Source organism: Schistocerca nitens, chromosome 6 (assembly GCF_023898315.1).
Source record: "Schistocerca nitens isolate TAMUIC-IGC-003100 chromosome 6, iqSchNite1.1, whole genome shotgun sequence".
NCBI lineage: Eukaryota > Metazoa > Arthropoda > Insecta > Orthoptera > Acrididae > Schistocerca > Schistocerca nitens.
In genome coordinates this window covers 497,621,665-497,642,875 of record NC_064619.1, presented here as the reverse complement: position 1 = coordinate 497,642,875, position 21,211 = coordinate 497,621,665, and the positions used below count along the sequence as shown (strand labels likewise).

General features: G+C 42.5%; 1 protein-coding gene across 2 annotated transcripts in view; it reads right to left on the bottom strand.

Annotated features, from left to right (window-relative positions):
* LOC126262468 (girdin) overlaps nucleotides 1-21,211 on the bottom strand; it is a 242,450-nt gene that overhangs the window by 212,929 nt on the left and 8,310 nt on the right. For both annotated transcript variants that reach the window (XM_049959128.1, XM_049959129.1), the window contains exons 3-5: nucleotides 14,680-14,762; nucleotides 14,342-14,602; nucleotides 8,555-8,658 (exon numbers count right to left, since the gene is read on the bottom strand). In XM_049959128.1, coding sequence (XP_049815085.1) covers nucleotides 8,555-8,658; nucleotides 14,342-14,602; nucleotides 14,680-14,762 — 448 coding nt within the window. The remainder of the gene's footprint in view (nucleotides 1-8,554; nucleotides 8,659-14,341; nucleotides 14,603-14,679; nucleotides 14,763-21,211) is intronic.

Here is a 21,211-nt window from a genome sequence, read left to right as displayed (position 1 = left end):
GAGAGGGAGATGGGGGGAGAGAGAGGGAGATGGGGGGAGAGAGAGGGAGATGGGGGGTGAGAGAGGGAGGTGGGGGGAGAGAGAGGGAGATGGGGGGAGAGGGGGGAGAGGGGGAGAGGGGGAGAGGGGGGTGAGGGGGAGAGGGGGAAGAGGGGGAGAGGGGGAAGAGGGTGAGAGGGGGGAGAGGGGGGAGAGGGGGGAGAGGGGGCGAGGGGGTGAGGGGGATATGGGGGAGTGGGGGAGAGGGGGTGAGGGGGAGAGGGGGAGAGGGGGGAGATGGGGGAGAGGGGGGAGATGGGGGAGAGGGGGGAGATGGGGGAGATGGGGGTGAGGGGGGAGATGGGGGTGAGGGGGGAGATGGGGGTGAGGGGGGTGATGGGGGAGAGGGGGGAGATGGGGGTGAGGGGGAGATGGGGGAGATGGGGGAGTGGGGGAGAGGGGGGAGAGGGGGGAGAGGGGGGAGAGGGGGGAGAGGGGGGAGAGGGTGGGAGGGGGTGAGGGGGAGAGGGGGGTGAGGGGGAGAGGGGGGTGAGGGGGAGAGGGGGGTGCGGGGGAGGGGGGTGAGTGGGAGGGGGTGAGGGGGAGAGGGGGTGAGGGGGTGAGGGGGGTGAGGGGGGTGAGGGGGTGAGGGGGAGAGGGGGTGAGGGGAGGGAGGTGAGGTGAGAGGGAGGTGAGGTGAGAGGGAGGTGAGGTGAGAGGGAGGTGAGGTGAGAGGGAGGTGAGGTGAGGGGAGGTGAGGTGAGAGGGAGGTGAGGGGGAGAGGGATGTGAGGTGAGAGGGAGGTGAGGTGGAGAGGGAGGTGAGGGTGAGGGAGGTGAGGTGAGGGGAGGTGAGAGGGAGGTGGGGGGAGGTGGGAGGTGAGGTGAGAGGGTGGTGGGGGGAGAGGGAGGTGGGGGGAGAGGGAGGTGAGGTGAGAGGGAGGTGGGGGGAGAGGGAGGTGAGGGTGAGAGGGAGGTGAGGTGAGAGGGAGGTGAGGTGAGGGAGGTGGGGGGAGAGGGAGGTGTGGGGGAGAGGGGGTGAGGGGGGAGAGGGGGTGATGGGGGTGGGGGGAGAGGGAGGTGTGGGGGAGAGGGGGGAGTGTGGGGGAGGGGGGGAGAGGGGGAGTGGGGGGAGAGGGGGGAGAGGGGGGAGAGGGGGGAGAGGGGGGAGAGGGGGGAGAGGGGGGGAGTGGGGGAGAGGGGGGAGAGGGGGGAGAGGGGGGTGAGGGGGGAGAGGGGGGAGAGGGGGAGAGGGGGGAGAGGGGGGAGAGGGGGGAGAGGGGGAGAGGGGGAGAGGGGGGGAGAGGGGGAGAGGGGGGAGAGGGGGGAGGGGGGAGGGGGAGGGGGGAGAGGGGGGAGAGGGGGGAGAGGGGGAGAGGGGGAGAGGGGGGAGAGGGGGGAGAGGGGGGAGAGGGGGGAGAGGGGGGAGAGGGGGGAGAGGGGGAGAGGGGGGAGAGGGGGAGAGGGGGAGAGGGGGGAGAGGGGGGAGGGGAGCAAAGATGTCTATGGAGCAGCAGTTGTACTAAAAGGCAATAGTTTTTGAGATGGTCCACAGAAAGCACACACCCTAAAAAAGACCACTGCAAAAAGAACAAAATATCAGTTTTAATAGTGGTTTAAGTTTCAAAATGACAAAGCAAAACTTGCAAAAGGACCTTATGTAAGGCGTGAAGGTACAAAATAAATTTATGAACTGGTATCATACTAACAGACAAGCAAATAAGTCTGATCTGTTTTTGTATTTAATGTCATTAAGTTCAAATGTAATTTCTTTCCAAACTATTGTTTCCAGGAAATTAGTGCCAATATTGTACACACACACAGAAAAACTAAAACCTAAGACTGCTTTTCAGTAAAGGAAGCAGTAAGAAGGCCGTCTGTCGAGCATATACAGGGCTATTACAAATGATTGAAGCGATTTCATAAATTCACTGTAGCTCCATTCATTGACATATGGTCACGACACACTACAGATACGTAGAAAAACTCAAAGTTTTGTTCGGCTGAAGCCGCACTTCAGGTTTCTGCCGCCAGAGCGCTCGAGAGCGCAGTGAGACAAAATGGCGACAGGAGCCGAGTAAGCGTATGTCGTGCTTGAAATGCACTCACATCAGTCAGTCATAACAGTGCAACGACACTTCAGGACGAAGTTCAACAAAGATCCACCAACTGCTAACTCCATTCAGAGATGGTATGCGCTGTTTAAAGCTTCTGGATGCCTCTGTAAGGGGAAATCAACGGGTCGGCCTGCACTGAGCGAAGAAACGGTTGAACACGTGCGGACAAGTATCACGCGTAGCCCGCGGAAGTCGATGAATAAAGCAAGCAGGGAGTTAAACGTACCACAGCCGACGGTTTGGAAAATCCTACGGAAAAGGCTAAAGCAGAAGCCTTACCGTTTACAATTGCTACAAGCCCTGACACCCGATGACAAAGTCAAACGCTTTGAATTTTCGGCGCGGTTGCAACAGAGGATGCATTCAGTGCGATACTTGTTTTCAGTGATGAAGCAACATTTTTTCTTCTACATCTACATCTACATTTATACTCCGCAAGCCACCCAACAGTGTGTGGCGGAGGGCACTTTACGTGCCACTGTCATTACCTCCCTTTCCTGTTCCAGTCGCGTATGGTTCGCGGGAAGAACGACTGTCTGAAAGCCTCCGTGTGTGCTCTAATCTCTCTAATTTTACATTCGTGATCTCCTCGGGAGGTATAAGTAGGGTGAAGCAATATATTTGATACCTCATCCAGAAACGCACCCTCTCGAAACCTGGCGAGCAAGCTACACCGCGATGCAGAGCGCCTCTCTTGCAGAGTCTGCCACTTGAGTTTATTAAACATCTCCGTAACGCTATCACGGTTACCAAATAACCCTGTGACGAAACGCGCCGCTCTTCTTTGGATCTTCTCTATCTCCTCCGTCAACCCGATCTGGTATGGATCCCACACTGATGAGCAATACTGAAGTATAGGTCGAACGAGTGTTTTGTAAGCCACCTCCTTTGTTGATGGACTACATTTTCTAAGCACTCTCCCACTTTTCTTAATGGTGAAGTGAACAGACACAATGTGCGAATCTGGGAGGTAGAGAATCCTCACGCATTCGTGCAGCAAATTCGCAATTCACCAAAAGTTAACGTGTTTTGTGCAATCTCACGGTTTAAAGTTTACGGACCCCTTTTCTTCTGCGAAAAAAACGTTACAGGACACGTGTATCTGGACATGCTGGAAAATTGGCTCATGCCACAACTGGAGACCGACAGCGCCGACTTCATCTTTCAACAGGATGGTGCTCCACCTCACTTCCATCATGATGTTCGCCATTTCTTGAACAGGAGATTGGGAAACCGATGGATCGGTCGTGGTGGAGATCATGATCCCCAATTCATGCCATGGCCTCCACGCTCTCCCGACTTAACCCCATGCGATTTCTTTCTGTGGGGTTATGTGAAAGATTCAGTGTTTAAACCTCCTCTACCAAGAAACGTGCCAGAATTGCGAGCTCGCATCAACAATGCTTTCGAACTCATTGATGGGTACATGCTGCGCCCAGTGTGGGAGGAACTTGATTATCGGCTTGATGTCTGCCGAATCACTAAAGGGGCACGTATCGAACATTTGTGAATGCCTAAAAAAACTTTTTGAGTTTTTGCATGTGTGTGCAAAGCATTGTGAAAATATCTCAAATAATAAAGTTATTGTAGAGCTGTGAAATCGCTTCAATCATTTGTAATAACCCTGTAGTTGGTAGCTTTGGTTTCCTAAATCTGATGCCTTGGGCTACAATGGATTTGACTTCATGCAACAATTTAGGTGCAGAGGATGTCACAAGCAAGAACTGGTAGTATATTGTTAGCCTCCTCTGTTTAGGCAAGCATGCTTTCACCATCCAAACTCTGTCCACAACAGCTCCATAGATTTGTAGCAGAAAACTATGTTTTCTCATTCACTCAGCTTATTCTGGTTCTCAGTGTCATGTATACGAACAACTGAATGACTGCTGCTCCCAAAAATTATTTTAGGGATATGTTTTAACAGTTGGATGAGCTCATCAGATATTATAAAAAACTAAACCTACAACTTGCATCCACAGAATACATGCATATAAAATACCACATAACACAACTACTACACTGGTTGTTGAGATAGAAAAGTTTTGCATAAGGAATGCTGTATAGTGATTTTGTTCTACTGAAACTCATTACCAAAGTAACAACATTCATTAAGACGCCTCACCAAATCCAGAAACTTTAGGTGGACCAATGTTTAATAATATATCAGTGTGACCATTATTAATAAACACTGCTCCACCTACCTTCTCCCATGACTAAGTTCAAAAACACTAACCCACTTACGCAAAGTGGTGACTATTGCTGCATTTCAAGAAGATCCCATTCATACAAATCTTTGAAACTCTACGAGCCATTTCACAACCACATTTGATAAATTTTCGTGTCTTTGCAATTAATTCAAGAGACATGCATCAACAGATTATTTTGCTGTGCAGAACTAAATTACTTAAATCAGTCCATTTTATAGCACTTGGTGACATAATCACAAAATATTTCTCTTTAAACTTGCTAATACATCAAGAAACAGTAACAAGACAATGATGTCAATTTCGGTGCTAGAAATACATCACCCCGGTTCTTCATTATCACTGGTTATGGCAAAGAATCATTCCACTCACTATGCAACAATGACAGGTTGCCAACATAAGTGCAGAAGATTAGTAGCGCCGTGACTGCTGCTGGCCCTGATCTAGACTTTAACCTGGCACATCTGTTAGTCACTTGCAAAGGACAGTGATAAATAGTGAGAATAACTGTTATATGTTAACATCATCCAAAGTTTTTATGTGTGTTAACAGATACTAGACTAATCTTAGTGAAACTCTTATAGAATCAACATATTTGGTGTCATTATACTGAGCATCCTATTCTCACTCACTGTACAACAGGAATACTGTACTCTTATAAGGATTTTAATCTTATGTGGAAGTTGTTAATAAGACATAATGTGCTGCATTAACTCCAATGCAGTCATGTACACCTCCCAACTAAATGTGGATAGCTCTTGGAGCAGCCTTCACGTTTATCATCATCGTCCTACATGAGCTCTTTCACTCTCATCTAGTGACTTTTCAGAGTAAACCCCAATAAAAAGAGATATAAAAGTAGGGCATAACAACTGTAAGTGATGAGGTCATTAAAGAATCACTCTCATTTGTGGTGAGAGGCACTCAACATCATGGTCATCAGCGACCTGTTGAAAAGTCAGCATGTCAGTCTCATGGGTGAGACGAATGCTGTCCCTACATGCACAGCAGTTTGTAATGTATTAAAGTTTGCCTCCCTTCCCTGCCAATTTAAGGATGAGGCATGGAAGTTCACAAAATTTCACACTGAAATCAATATCGGCAAGAATGGTGGGCAAATCTCCATCGAGACAGAGAGCTGCCCTGGTATCAGTATATACCAGTATATACAACATGTATTGCCAAAATATGCTGAACTTAAAGTAGCACACCACAAACTTCACAGAATCATTGAGGGAAATGTGTTAGAGGACTATGTCCAATGCGCACCCTGGTAAGCAGGACCTCCTCCTGCAGTGAGGCTGACATGAAGTCCGCCATGCCTGTGGGGTCAATTTGAGTGACCAGTTTGTTTTATCATCTGCAACCATTTGTCTCCCAGTGACGCATGACATGTCTATCGGAAAATGAGATCAGGGCGTGCAATGGGGTGGGACATTTACGGACAGCACCATTCTGACATGCTTTCTTGGCTGCTTTGTTGGCCATGTCATTTCCCTGTATTCCGATGTGGCCAGGTACCCAGCAAAAGATCACCTATGTGCCATGATGCTGGAGCCACTGTAAGGAGTCATGGATGAGCTGAATCAGCTGATCTACTGGATACGTTCAGTGAAGTGCTTGTAGAGCACTAAGCGAATTGGAACAGTCAAGAAACCTTGTACAGTGATGTCTGTGAATCTTCTCCAGTGCCATCAGAATGCCATATAACTCCTTGTCATAATTTGTATACTGTTCCAGAAGATGCACTTTGAAAACCTCATCAGGGAAAATGGCAAAACAGCCAAGGACATTTTGTTGCTGCGATCCATCTGTATAAACAAGGATGAAACTGTGGTATGTACTTAAAATGAACGAAAACAAAAGTTGTGAAAAAATAATCTGAAGTCCATGTTTTCTTGTAATGCGTCAAGCTTAAAATCACTTTGGGCCTCTGAAGACACCAAGGTGACAATGGGTTCCATCCCTGGTTGTGTATTTGGAGGTCTGATAGAGCCAGATCCCTGAGACAGTCAGTAGCATGTAATCCGAAATGGCTTGGTTGCAAGGTACAGACTCCTGAACAGTGGTTCAAAGGTGGATTAGACCACTGCATTAAATGTCGATGATAGAGGTGATGCTGAGATTTTCAGTGCCTATCAAGCCAAAAGGGTACATTGCCGAATCCAGACTAGTGGTTCACAAGCCTCTGTGGATTCTGAATTGGGCTGGTACGAAAGGCTCCAGTCGATATCCGACTGCCCTCATGGTGGACAGCATCTAACATCTTGAGTTAGGAAATACAGGCTGATCTGTAGATGACATTGCCATAATCTAAACATGAGTGAACAAATGCCCTATAAAACTGCAGGAGGCAGAACCTGTCAGCTCTCCATGTTGTTTTCATTAAGGATTTTGAGATATTCAATGACTGGAAGCCCTCTGTTCACAGGTCTTTCAGGTGTGGAAGCCAAGTTAATTTTGAATCAAATAATAAACCCAAAATGCGCGCAGTTGCTTGTAAACTTAAAAAAAATATTGTCTCTCATTGTGAGGACTTGTTGGTTAAAGCTTCGACAAGCACGGTTAAAACTGACACATGTAGTCTTCTCTGGTGAGAACTGTACCAGTTGTACTGGCCTGGGTTTCCAGCCTGCTAATGGTCAGCTACAGCTGTCTCATTGTTATTGTAAGAGAAGAAGAAGAGTAGAGGATTGCAAAGTCATTTGACAACACTCCTGATTGTGAAGGTTCAAATGGCTCTAAGCACTATGGGACTTAACATCTGAGGTAATCAGTCCTCTAGACTTAGAACTACTTAAACCTAACTAACCTCAGGACATCACACACATCCATGCCCAATGCAGGCTTCAAACCTGCGACTGGAGCAGCAGCGCAGCTCCAGACTAAAGCACCTAGAAACCGCTCGGCCACAGAGGCCAGCTTTTGTGAAGGAAATGCCACCGATAGCAATGGCGATTTTGGGGCTCCAAGTAGTGTCATATGCTGTTTTGAGCTCAAAAAACACAAACCAAATGGTTTCAGTGTAATAAGGACTCCTGTATCGCCGTGTCCAGTAGAATAAAGTTGTCAAGGCTGGAATGGTAGTGCCTGAAACTGCACTGGGAGCAGCTCAGGTGGCCTCACGATTCAAGCTGCCAGACGAGGCAGTAGTTGACCATGCGTTCAAGAGCCTTACTGACACAACTGGTAAGGACTACACTCTGGTAACTGTTAGGGACACTACTGTCCTTGCCCTCAGATTCCTTGCGGAAATTGTGAGAAGTCGTACATAGGTCAAACGACATGCACCATTCACGAGAGATGTGTGGAGCATCGAAGATACACACACTTATTACAGCCAGACAAGTCAGCTGTGGCCAAACATTGTATTGATACAGGTCATTCCATGAATTACAGTGATGTGAAGATTTTAACATCCACCTCTTCCTTTTGCGATACTGTCTTCAAGGAAGCTATAGAGATTAGATTAGCTAATAATTTAATAAATAGAGATAATGGTTTTAATTTTGACAAAGCATGGAATCCGGCTCTTGGGCATAATTAAACTGCAGAGAAGTCGTCATGGTGTCAGCACTGCCGATCGTACAATGAGAAGCGAATCTAATGTCTGCACACCTTCGCCACAGGCGGCGCATGTGTTAGCGTATTTCTTTGCCACCGACCAGCATCTGTGACCTGCATGCGCAGTACCGCCGCGGTGGAGCATATGAGGCCGCACTTGGCACCTTGTCGTCAGTCTTGTGACGCACTCTAAGCATGGCCGGATGATACACAGCCGAAATATCAGTGGAGGAAATTTTATTTGCATGGCTGCATGCCCGGAATTTAATGGACTATTCATTACGTCGCGAGAAGTTGAAAATGCATACCCCTAAACTGAAAATCATTCCACCATAACATGAGACCTGTCTTTGAATGGACACTCAAACTTACACTTTCAAGAATACTGTTTCAATGAAAAGCCAATATTACAATTTCTATTGACGTTTGACGTTACCTGAGGCACCAGACGTGCAATCTTTATGTGCACTGACTAGAGCAACACATCACAAAAATGGAAGTACTAATATCTTCACAAACACTAGCAAAAAATAAAAATTCAACTCCTTCAAGACCTGGCATTCGCTGTATGAGAACATCTACTACATACTTAACATCAGAATACATTTTGAATAAAAGGAACGAAGACAACAGTTTCAGTCAAGATAATACCATGTATTAATAAAGCAATAGTAACATTTTTACTCCATACCTGGAAGTAACACTTCAGAGGGGTTGCATTCTGTTGTCCTTTTAGCAACGAATTTGTCTGGGGACTGTAGCTGAACATCACAGGAGGACTACCAGAATACAATCCTGCAAAAGATTTCAGAACATATTTAATGACATAAGAAAGTAAAAAACAGATTATTTAGCACAATGTGTTTAGAAACAAGGGGGGTGGGCGCAGTGGTGTAGCAATATATATGCCGGGAGACCCGATCACCAGGTGCATTACATGTTTTGTACTACACGCTATCTCAGTGTCTTGCACATCCAATGAGGCTGAAATGAAGGACTGACACACAACCCCAAACGTAGTACATTACTAACCCTGAAGGCAATCTAATATCTAATCCAAGGCTCTATGATCCAAAGACTGTGATGCTAACACCTAGATTCAGAGCTTCTGATAAGATATTAATGGGTAACATTGTCATGATTGGAAGATATCCAATATAGTTCCAAACTGTCACCCAATAAAGCGCAAGTTAAGGGATTGGACCAACTTTGTGATTGGGTTCAAGAATTCCTAGCAGATAGAATTCAAGATGATGTTCTTGATGGGGTAAAATTATTAGAGGTGAAATAACATTTGAAGTATCCTGAGAGAATCATTTAATACTCACTATACGTATAAATCTGGAAATATCAGCAACTCAATTATGGAGTAAGGACTGTCAGCTGATCCTAAATATAAACAAATGTAACATTGGGCATAAATATGGAGGAAATCATCTGATTATCTGCCTTGAGACCATTCACTGAAAGCAGTAAGACTAAAATACACTGCTCTGCATAACTTTAAAGACGAGCTACATAACGTAACATAACATTAACGATTAAATGGAAATGAGAAAGTGTGAGAGCGAGATGCCAGAGATCTCCCAGTCATTTGCAGGAAGTTGGACATCACACAGTGCAAAATGGTGCTGGCCGTGTAACACGAGGCAGTTGAAGGAACACAAAAAGACAGTGAGTGAGAGTGGTGGTGGCAGCCATTACAACATTGCCTGCAGACAATGTATGGATGATTTCACATGGGGAAAAATCATTGGGAAACTGGATGAATTGTGATAATTGTAGCCCTGGAGCTTGGTATTGCTCGCAGCATTGTCTCACATGCATGGGAAGCATTCCGAAAAACAAGCACTGCTGACCAAATGAGAGGTCATAATCTACCATGGTCAATTATAGCAGCAGATGACCCATACACTGTGCAACATACACGAAGGGACTCGCATCAAACAGCGGGTACAATTACAACCACATTTAACAGGACTGTAAGCACTCAATCTAATGCTCCACTGTGGCTAGATGACAACATGGGGATGGCCCCTCTACCCAACGACCAATACATTTTGTGTGACTCAGCTTTGTCAGCTGCAACAGGCAGAATACTTGCTTTGTTGTTGCTACACATTTTAGCAATTTTGACTGAGATAAACTCACGTGCAGTGTTGTTCTTCGGCATGCCAGTGCATAAGTTGGCACAGAATATAAGAATCCAATTTTGAAATTTTTCTTTGTGTGAGACTGCTTGTACAAGATTTGTGTACCCATTTGAAGTTCTATATTTGCATATTTTACTGTTCGCATCGCTTCTGCATAATATTTTACTCATTGATATACTGCAACACTTTGAAGATTTGCGAGTGATGCACTCTTACCATTATCATCAATTGTAGGCTTAGAGTTAATCATGCTCTTAAATTTTTTGAGACAGTATGCCTATCATCATTCAAAACAATCTTCCTCTAAGTTCAATGTATAACTGCCTAGGTAATAGGTTATTTTTGAAAATTTTCAGATGCTTACAAAACTATACTTTCATAAGTTACGGGTATAAGTGTAGTCAATACGTAACATATTTAGCAGAAAATCAGTGTTTGTGGTTCATAGTTACAGCCAGAGGATACATCACCCCTGAATTTCATTAGTATCAATGCAAATAAAAGTGCATTTTTGAGAATTTCCTGAAGCTACCATTGTCTTTTGCATAATCTATGAGTAATTTGCAGTAAAACATCATTTGTAATTTAATTAGTGTAGCAGATATTATAACTAACATTGTGTTGCACATAGTTTTCGCTTAAAGGGAAGTAGCTCTATATATTATCTAAGTTTATCATAAATAAAATGTGTTTGTGAGTTTAATAAAAACTGTAATCAATTTCAAAAATTTTTAGGAAACCTGAAATTTTTACCACAGATTTTTGTGTTGCCTTAACAGAAATCTCATTTTGTGTTTTTGCTTCAATTCTTATAGGGAATTAGCAACTTTTTAAATCAACAGATTAAAAGATAATCAGTGGGATTAATTTAAAGTTATTTGTTTACTGTCCTGTAATACACTACACCAGCCAAAACGCAGCCCCACTATGAATACTGTTCTCGAACACAGGATGGGTTGATTCATGTTCATAAGCAGCTGGAAAACGCCCTGACTGCTGTCAAATGATTGGCAGTTGCTATGAACCTGTGTGTTGGAAGAGCTCCCAAGTGTCGTGTACCTGCAATACCTGTACCTGAGGTACCTCAAGTACTATCCTGTCCTGCAGATCCTGTCTCCTCTGCAGAAAGTATAGGATCTGTCATTACTCATCCACTTGACTGCGAGTGGCATGTCAATGGTAAATCTAGACACCCTGTACAGGGTGGACGGGGATTAGTGTGGACTCAAGAGTGCTGTACCAATGTCTAACCAACAAGTTTGAAGTGATGTATTCCACTGAAACTGAGCCAGTGGGACTCACTTCACCTGTTTTGGGGAAACCTGTTTTATCTTGTGTCAAGAGTAGGCAAATGCAAAAGGGTAAGGGTCAGTTCAAATGTACGGCGAAGGATGGTACACCTTAGGGAAATGGCAGCAAGGGACAGGAAAGGACACCAGGTGCACTCAATGTGTATGCCTGCGGGCCTCACTCAACATGTTGAAAAGGCTATTCCAACACCCATTGAGGGAACAGGACACAACCAACTGCAGACTGTGGCACACATTAGAACAAATCATACCCATTGTCTAGGCTCCGAGGTCATACTTGGGTATTTCCAGCAACTGGCAGAGAAGGTTGAGAAGACCAGCCTTGCACATGGAGTTTCAACAAAGCTCACAATTTGCAGCATTGTCCCCAGAACTGATCATGGTCCCTTGGATTTGAGTCAAGTGGAAGGACTGAAACAAAGACTTCAAAGGTTGTGTGAGAAGCTAGGCTGCAACTTCCTGAACTTGCGCCATAGGGCTGAGAACTGACCCCTAGATGGGTCAGGTGTGCACTACATGCCAGAGACTGCTACTCAGGTAGCTGACTGTATGTGGTGTGCACACAAGGATTTTTTAGATTAGGCAACTCTCCCCCCAATCCAAATAACAATAGCTGTAGGGAACCCAGAAGCATCAGTGTAAAATCAAAAGAAATGCCTCCCACATGTGAGAGTATTAAAACCACAATTGTTAACTGCTGAAGCATTCGCAACAAAGTGTCAAAGCTTGAAGCACCCCTGAAAAGCAGTGAAGCTCTCATAACACTATGTACAGAAATCTGGTTCAAGCCTAAAACAGATAGCAATGACATTTTTTCTTGGGGGAAAATTGAGTGTACACCAAAAGGATATGCAAATGGGAAATTGTGGTGGTGGTGGTGGTGGTGGTGGTGGTGGTGGTGGTGTATTTGTCACAGTAGACAAGAAACTCAAATCCACCGAGATAGAAATCGAAGCTGCATGTAAGATTCTCTGGACAAGACTCAGTATCAGAAGGGAATAAAATAACTGGATCCTTCTATTGCCCACCAGACTCATCTTCTGATGTAACCAAAAACTTAAGAGAAAACCTCTATTCATGCATACACAATTTTTCCTATCATAGTGTAATCATCAGTGGAGACTTTGATCATTCAACATTTAATTGGGAAAATTACGTTTTTGTTAGTGGTGGGTGTGATAAAACATCCTGCGAAACATTAATAAATGCCTTCTCTGAAAGCTACCTCGAACAGATAGTTAGGAACCCCACTCATGACAGAAAATGTATTGGTCCTAAAGGCAACAAACAGATCAGACCTCTTTAGGATGTCTATATCAAAACTAGTATCAATGACCATGATGCGGCTGTGGCAACAAGTTGAGGGGAGTGGTAGGAAGGAGAGAAACAGTATGAATGAGGCTGTAGGAAGCAACCCACGTCCTCGGCTGCGCCCAGCCAGCAACGATGCATCACATCTCAAAATAAATCACTTCCTCTACTGAGACAAAAACAAGATTTTTCCAGTTTTTTTCTTCTTTTTTTTTCAAATTTGCCTGATATGTTTGAAATTCCCTGATTTCCAGAACTTGGGGCAACCCTGGAAATTACCACATAAAACCAGATGCAGGAAAAGCAAATGTCAGGTATATTCGTTCGAACGCTTCTAAGAAAATCTTAATTCACTCTCATAACAAGTGATTTACAAAACACCAGTTTCACTGATTCTTGAATGTTTTTTTCAAGAGTCATTCATCCTTAACAAGCAGGAATAATAGAGAAGAGCTACAAAGGAGCAGCACATTCTGTCATGTGTTCACGTAGAACACACAGTTGCATCACAGGTATGCTCCGCAAACTCCAGTGGTAGACACTACAGAAAAGGTGTTTTACTTTATGAAGTTTACTGTTAAAATTCTCAGTGCAACATTCCAAAAATGGCAGGTAAGCTATTACTTCCTACCCTACATATCTCTCAAAATGACGATTATTGGAAAAAAACAGGAATATTTGAGCTCATATGGAATTTTACTGAAAGTTGTTCTCCACCTTTTGTGCATACATGAAAGAGAGGAAGGAGTAGAGAATTATTCTAGTATTTAAAGTACCCTCGTGTATATAGTATAGATGTAGAGCAGATATTATCCACAATTACAGACTACATACACCACAACAGGTCAGATGCAAGCAAACTTAATTAACTGATAATGGATCACTTGCCATTAAATACATCATCCACTGCTCATTAGGGCAGAAATGTCAAATCATTGAAGTAAAGAAAGAAAAAATACCTCTTAAACTTAATACAAAATAATTTCATCGTGTGATTAAAACATTTTCCTTCAACAACAAAAGTACAACAGTATAACCTGCTGTGCAAGTCCAGCATGTCCCAAACTAAAAACAACGAAAAGTAATGAGGTCTGATTCGACAAACTAGACCCTGTTTTAAGAGGAGATGAATTATTTGTGTGTTGGACATCCATGGACTATGTCACCTGTCTAATATTCTTCAACAAGGGGGTATCTCTGTGGTGTAGTTAGTTTCATTTAAAATTTAATGTGTTCTATGAATAATGTTTCAATTAATAAGGGTATTTGTAGTCCTGATATTCTGAAATAAGTCCAAAATGATGATGTCCCTGTTCACAAAGTCATATTTGATCAGGTGCAGTCTGGATAATGAGAATGAACTCACCAGACTTACTATTCATTACACTAATTTAAAATGGAGTGTCTAGTCCTACAGTGGAACAGCTGCTATAACTTCTCCTATATCAATTGTGACACAGTCCGAGATCCATCACACTTTTAAAACAAGCCAATGCTGCATTAATAACATCCATTTTGGTGTTTACATTACTTTGTTAGCCACTTGCAAGTAATAAAATGAACACCATACTCAGCTGATTGTGTAGTTTAAGAGGTGGGCTCTCTTGTCCCAAAACATGCTTGAGCACAAATAGCAAATTCACACTAACATCTTTCAGGATGTATCAGATTTATCAATAAAAATTAATAAATTTATTTATTTACCACTTTCTAAAGTTGCTTCCTTTACCAATGTTTTTGTGACAGCACTGGTATCATTTGGTATTTTCTCAATAAATGTTTTCACACGGACTTGCATTTCCTCACTAAGCCTGCAGCACAGAGCATTTTGTATCCAGTCCGAAGCACTACTTCTCATCGTGCAGTAAAATAAAATTAAAGACAGTAAACACAAAAGTTCCTCACAGTCTTCATCACTCATGACACGATACAGTTCAGAGTCCAAATAATAGCTTGGAAAATGTTCTGCAAAAAGAAATAAAGTCAGAATTTATTACTCATTGTTTTCCAACATTTACATGACCATAAAGTAGCACAATTACCTTTAATAAACGATGTTAAGCCTTCCATTACGTCAGTGTCAAAAACTTCAGCTTCTTTCCATGTCACATCATCTGAACTGGAACTAAAACCAAACACACACACAAAGAAGAAATAATTTAATGACATTCAAAATGTATACAAACATTTTCTGCATCTTAAGCAGTGGCATTACGGGTGATGTAAGATGCCTGGGTATTTATAAGTTGGGACAAATGTGCAGGTATTTATGCATTTCAAAGTTTAATTGATAAGTGACACATTAAAAAAATTAAGCTGATATTTTTTATTGGGAAAGGTGTTTAGCAACACTACTACTTTAGTGGTTGGGTAAACAAGTTGAAATAGCTGCTTGACAGTTAGGGGAAGGGGAGAGTTGTTATGAGAAAGTGGACCGTAAACATAACTTTTTACATCTCTAATGAGGTCCATTCTTAGGGCAGTACATAAGGAAAGAAGAAAAACAATACTCAAGTTTAAAAGTAATTTTCAACATAGAATATAGTTTATATTAAGTAGCTGACCTGTAGGTAGGATTTTTACTTATACTTTGTACTGCAAAAAAATTAAAAGACTGTTCGCAGTCAGTTCCATGATCTTTATAAGTTGAAGAAGAATCAAGGAGTTCAGACTCTAGCTCAGGTTCCCCGGAATCTGATTCCTCACTGACTACTGGGTTGCTTTCCATTTTGTCTCTGCTTGGATTGTTCAGTGTGGGTTTTTCCTTGGTATCAGATGGATTAGATCATATTCCTGCTCCATTCATCAACTTCCAGTTATGGGAGAGGTAGGATAGTTTTGCAGCTCTCTGATGAATGTTACACATAGTTTTAAGTGTAAACATTTACCAACTTTTAATATCAGGAGTATCATCTCAACCCTTATTTTAATTGGTAAATTACACATTCTAGCAGCAAAAACTTTAGAAAGTACACTCTTCATAAATGGCCAGATTTTGGGCATTTAAAACAGCTTTCGACAAATCCCCAATCACGAATTTTTGCAAAGGCATTGTCACTACTGCTGTGGAGGCTGAGTTTGTGAAACGGCTTTTGATGCAATACATCACCAAAACAATTTCTCCCTGCCACTATTACACAGCTATGCCCCAGGGTCAGCTAACAGGATAGGAGAATGAAGATTCTACAACACTCCAACAAATTAGAAGCAAAGTCACACATATGAGTTAAAGGGTTTACTTATCTTTGTGGCTAGTTGAAGAACGAAGTCTGCAACACTGCATGTAATATAACAAAAAATGCCCTCAATGACTAAGTGCAAATAATTGTAGGTAAACTTCGCAGTACATAGCAAATGCAATTCACAACAACTGTCTGTTCGCTTCTAAGAGTGCACTAAAAGACGTTCCCCGTCTAAGTCAGCCCTGGACAATGATCTATAACCAAGTGGGCAAGAGCTGCTCTTCAATCTTCAAGGAGGCCTCCGTCCGTTGTTGTCCAGTCACTGGTGAATTGTACTCAGTTGGCAATTGGCCGAGGTGAAGTTACTTTCTTCATCCTCAGCGCCACCAGTGGCGATGGTGGAACTCGGGCAAGTGGCGAGTCTATAGCACTGGCACCAGCTTGCATCTTTGCCTCTGTGATGCTTTTGCCCTGGCTGTGACTTGTTCAGATGACACAGCAGTAAATGTCATGCCCACTGGGAATTTATCCACCCCACATCACTAGGTATGACTGTATAAGATTCCCTCGTGCTCAAAATTGTATCAATTGATATATAATTCTCAAATTTTCTACAGCTGTCTGCTGGTTCACCAGGCCAGTCTAGGTGCAACAGGCTGCCTGAGTGTTCATTAAACAAGGAACATCTGCATGCAGCCCTGTGAACACAACTGTTGTCACCTTGGGAGACAGCAGTGTCTGTACCATATCCATTGTGGAAATAAATGGCAACACTTCACCACCAATAATGCTGAAACAGTAATCACAGTTTATGTTGACAATAACCCATCTGAGTGAGACTAAGTGATGGTGTGGAAACCACCTCCAAAAACTATCGCAGAATCATCTAGAACAGGGCTTCACAACATGCGTGCTCGCGGAGCAAGCTGTGAGCAGCAAGGCGCGAGCACCGAGCAGCGCGAGCACGCTACCCCCCACTACTGGACCAGAGCGGGGAGTGGGGAGAGTCAGGTGGGGGTACACAACAGCTGCCGCCAGTCGATGTAAATCCGCGGCCACCTGCAGGGATATCACTCACGAATTATTACTGCGACAAATGAAACAAATAAAGGAGAATGTACACGTGCCTCATAATTTTATTAACTTAGTGTATGCCTCTACCATCTGTAGACACTGAAACTAAAGAATTCCACGACAGTCCTATATTTTCAACACTTTCTTCAACACTACTTAAAATATCACCTCCGGTTGTAGTGTTCTTCATGGCTACTACATCGAGGAGCTCCTCCCTCACCTGAAGATCTCTATTAACACCTCTAATAAATATGGCAAGCTGCGCTGTTCCAGTGATATCAACACTTTTGTCCAGAGCTAGAGAATACACCATAAAATCTTTACAGATATTTGCAAACTGGCTCTGGACGTCGTCTGCCATGTCCTGTATGCGACGCATAATGGTCATGTTAGATAATGGCACAATCCGAAACTGTTCAACTTGAGATGGACACAAATGTTCCGCTGCAACTACCAAACATTCTTTTATTAAATCGCCATCAGTGAAGGGGCGCAGGGATTTTGCTAAAAGCAAAGCAATTTTGTAACTCACTCTGAGAGCTGCCTCAGTTGATTTTTCTTCGTCGTCCATATCTTCTTCGGATAGCTACCTTTTAAGTTTAATAACTTCCTGTGCACGATTTTCCACTTCTGTAGTCTTTCGCGTGGTACGACATATAATGTCGCTGCAAATTAAATTTCCTAAAAGAATTCAGCGTTTTGTGACATACTAAACATTTTGCAACACCATCTTTTTCTGTAAACAGATACAATTCCTCCCAATGGGGGTTAAACTGCGAAAGTATGGTTGGAGTTACACAACGGCGACTTGACATGATTCTTAACTAGCGAAGTGACTGTTAGAGCTGATCGTAGTACTTTAAACGTTACACAGTCGGCGCGAATTCAATAGGCCCTATTCAAACGTGCGCGCGCATTTCCCCTCCCTCCCCTCCCTACCTACTCAGCGACCTTGCACCTGCTCGCGAGCACGTGCCTGAGCAGACGCGAGTACTCGCGCTCAAAACCGGCCAGTTGTTAAGCCCTGATCTAGAACCTGAGTTACACCCACCACACATTGCAGGGCAGAATGCTGCACAGAGCCATATGTACACTGAGATATGATTTGGAAAGAGGTACAACCATAAATCACTGGACTGTACTACATGTCTCCAGTCAGATGCAGGTGGTTTCTGTGTTTGACTCATTCAAGATGTGCAGCTTAATGTGCCAATCTAGTCTGTAATAGCCTTCAGTGAGCTACCCAGCTTCAAATGCCCAATGCATGCTGTTCCCTTCAGTGTTCATTTGGAAACTGGTTGACATGGACCTGCAGTCACTGGCAGGAGCAGTTTTAATCAGGTCTAAAACCTACTGTCACTGACAAGATTTCGCACTGACCTCTTGTCCCTGTCAGGCTGTGTTCACACTGCACATCAGGCTGAGATAGGCCAGAATACCATACACAGTTTTTTAGATTGTGGCGTTCACAGTGACAGCCTAACCAGGACGGCACTATAGTCTGCCATCATCAAGAACATTTAATATTTATGGCACAAACTAGTGGAACTACGCATGGGCTTCTTCAGTAAACACATCACCACCATCTCATTTGTTTTATAAGGGAGTTTTAGTGCTCATATTAACTTATTGTTTCCCTTTCAACAAAAGCTGCCTGACAAAATTACTTAGCTCCTGCTTTCTATTTTTTAAGCATTTGAATGGTTTCCGCCTGAAGTCATCTTATTAACTTTTTTAAGCACCCGTGTTTTTGCCCTGAAACCACCGATGCTGTTGCACAACAGAGACATCTTGTGGTACACCGAGGTATTTCTACGAGTGTAGTGTGTTGTAGCAGTACTTACAGTTTTCAATGTGACAGTCGACATAGTGATCATGCTACACATGATTCTAGGAGACTGTATCAGGCTTAAAAAAAGTGTCTGTACTAATATCACTGGCAGTGGTGAAAGTAAGTGTATCTAAAGTTATTGTTAACATATATTTGAGTCTGTACTACTGCTTTTGTGAGTAGCTTCAAAATGAAACCACTGGGGCAGTAAGGTAGTTTTGATACAAAATTCAGTTAAATTTTATGCCATTTTGGTTGTTATTTAGGACTATAATTTGCTTTATATGTTATGAATTTATGGTAGTTTCAAGACATGGAATTTTGTCTTGGAAAACTGTTAATTTACTTTCAAATGTGTCACTGGATGTTTCTGCTTCCTTCCTCAATAGTCCCCATTCGTTTATTACATCAAATGTAAATTCAACAAATCATCATCGTCTAGAGGTCATATAGTTTAACAGATACCCTGTAGCCTCAACATCTGAAGAAAATGTCTCCTAGGCATAGTCCATATCAAGTCAGGCAGGCTAGGAAAAAAAATCTTACCTTTATAGTCTCTGATATTATTGAATTTAGCTTGCGTTAAAATGAAGGACCAAGTAAGGAACACATGTCGCTTCGTTTTCTCCAAAAAATTTCTGCTCCGAGATACAGCTCTCCAAAGATGACACTGTGCATATCATTTTGAAGATGCGAATTTTGGAAAAGAATTTAAAATGCTGTATTCCTGGAATAGTTCTAGATATTTTGTTGGGTTTTCTTTATTTCAAAGATAACTGCTTTATGATTACAAAGAAATACTCCATTTGGACTTATCTATCAAAGTTCTTTTACTACGGAAATAACTTGGTCCAGTTATTTCACTATTTCTTTAGGCGCATAATCCATATCACTTCAGGCAGGTAGGTTACCTTCATAGTCTAAGAAACGTGTTTTTTTTTGTTTTCTCCAAAGAAATTCCTGTCTCGAGATACAGGCCTCCAAAGACGACACTTCGAACACCATTTTGAAGATGCAAATTTCGGAAAAATCTTTAAAATCTTGTATTTCTGTAACAGTTCTAGATATTTTGTTAGTTTTTTTTATTTGAAACATAATTTCTTTATGATTACAATGGTATCCTCTGTTTGGGTCATCTGTCAAAGTTCTTTTACTGTCGCCTTATGATTTTTTTTTTCTTCAAAAATGCCATTCAGAAAAGTTAGATTTTTTTCCTGTTGATTAGTAGCCTACCCTGTAGTACTACATTATCTAAAAACCTTTTTTTTAACTTTCAAGGGTAATGTATGCCTTCACTGAAGTTGTTTCTAACTAATTTCTTTGTTACAATGTTTATTTCTATTGTCTTTGTTGCAGGTATTTCTTACATGTTGTTGTTGTTTCTTGCCAGTTTCTTTGTCGTGGTTGTTCATTGCAGGTTTCTGTATTGTAGTTCTTCAGTGCTAATTTGTTTGCTGAAGAGGCTTGTAAAGAACCTGAGACCATCCAGTGAGTTCTGTATTTTTGTGGGGAATTTTCCAGCTGCAGTGTGTTTTGTGAAAAGGATTGTTTGAAATGTGTTCTGACTGGAGCCACATGAGAGTGAAGTGTGTTGACTATTTGCATACCCATAAAAGAGTGACATCTAAGAAAGAAAGAAAGAAAGAAAGGAAAAAAAAAGAATAAGACTTTGTTCAGGAAGAGAATAGGTGTTCTCAGTTGAAGACTGCTTCAAAGAGATGTTTCCAGTGACAACTTATGAAAGTTAAGAGGTACATGACTCACAGCATTAAAGAAACTTTTGCAATTTATAAGAGCAACTATACAACTTCACACATTGGAAGATCAAAACTTTATGCACTATGACCTATATGGTTAGTTCCATACCCAGCTGGAGATGTCTTTATGTGTGTACTGCGTGAATTTTGAACTTTGTGTGGTAACTTTGAAGAACTTCACTGCAGCATGTGACATATGACAACTTGGTTGGGCATGTGAAGTCATTATCAGTCCATGAAATCTTACACATCCAGAGCCCTCATTCTTTTGTTGAAAGAGGAAATTGAAGAATTCCGTGATAATAAAAAGAAGAATGGTCCAAACAAAATACTCCTGTGAAAGAAATTCAGAAGACATATTTTTGGACTCAAAGAGATGGGTGAACTCATATTGCGCGCACTTTAAAGAGCAAGAAAGAAGAAATTTCATTCGTTTAGCCAACACCTCAGAAACAGCAGAATAATATTCAGATTCACAACCTCAGATGGGGATGTTTGTAGCATGTGGGTATGACAGAGTGGTGGATTGCAGAGATTATAGACACCAGTTATGAGTTAAACGAAATTGTAATGGTCCAGCTGCTGGATAAAGTTTTCAGCTGAAGGACAGCAACAACACCATCAGTGCTCACTTCATGTTCACAATGTTTTGAGGATTCTAAGTGCTCCAGTTCCTATTGGTTCAACAGGAAGGCATCAAGGAAGATACTGAAGTTGTGGAACACATTTT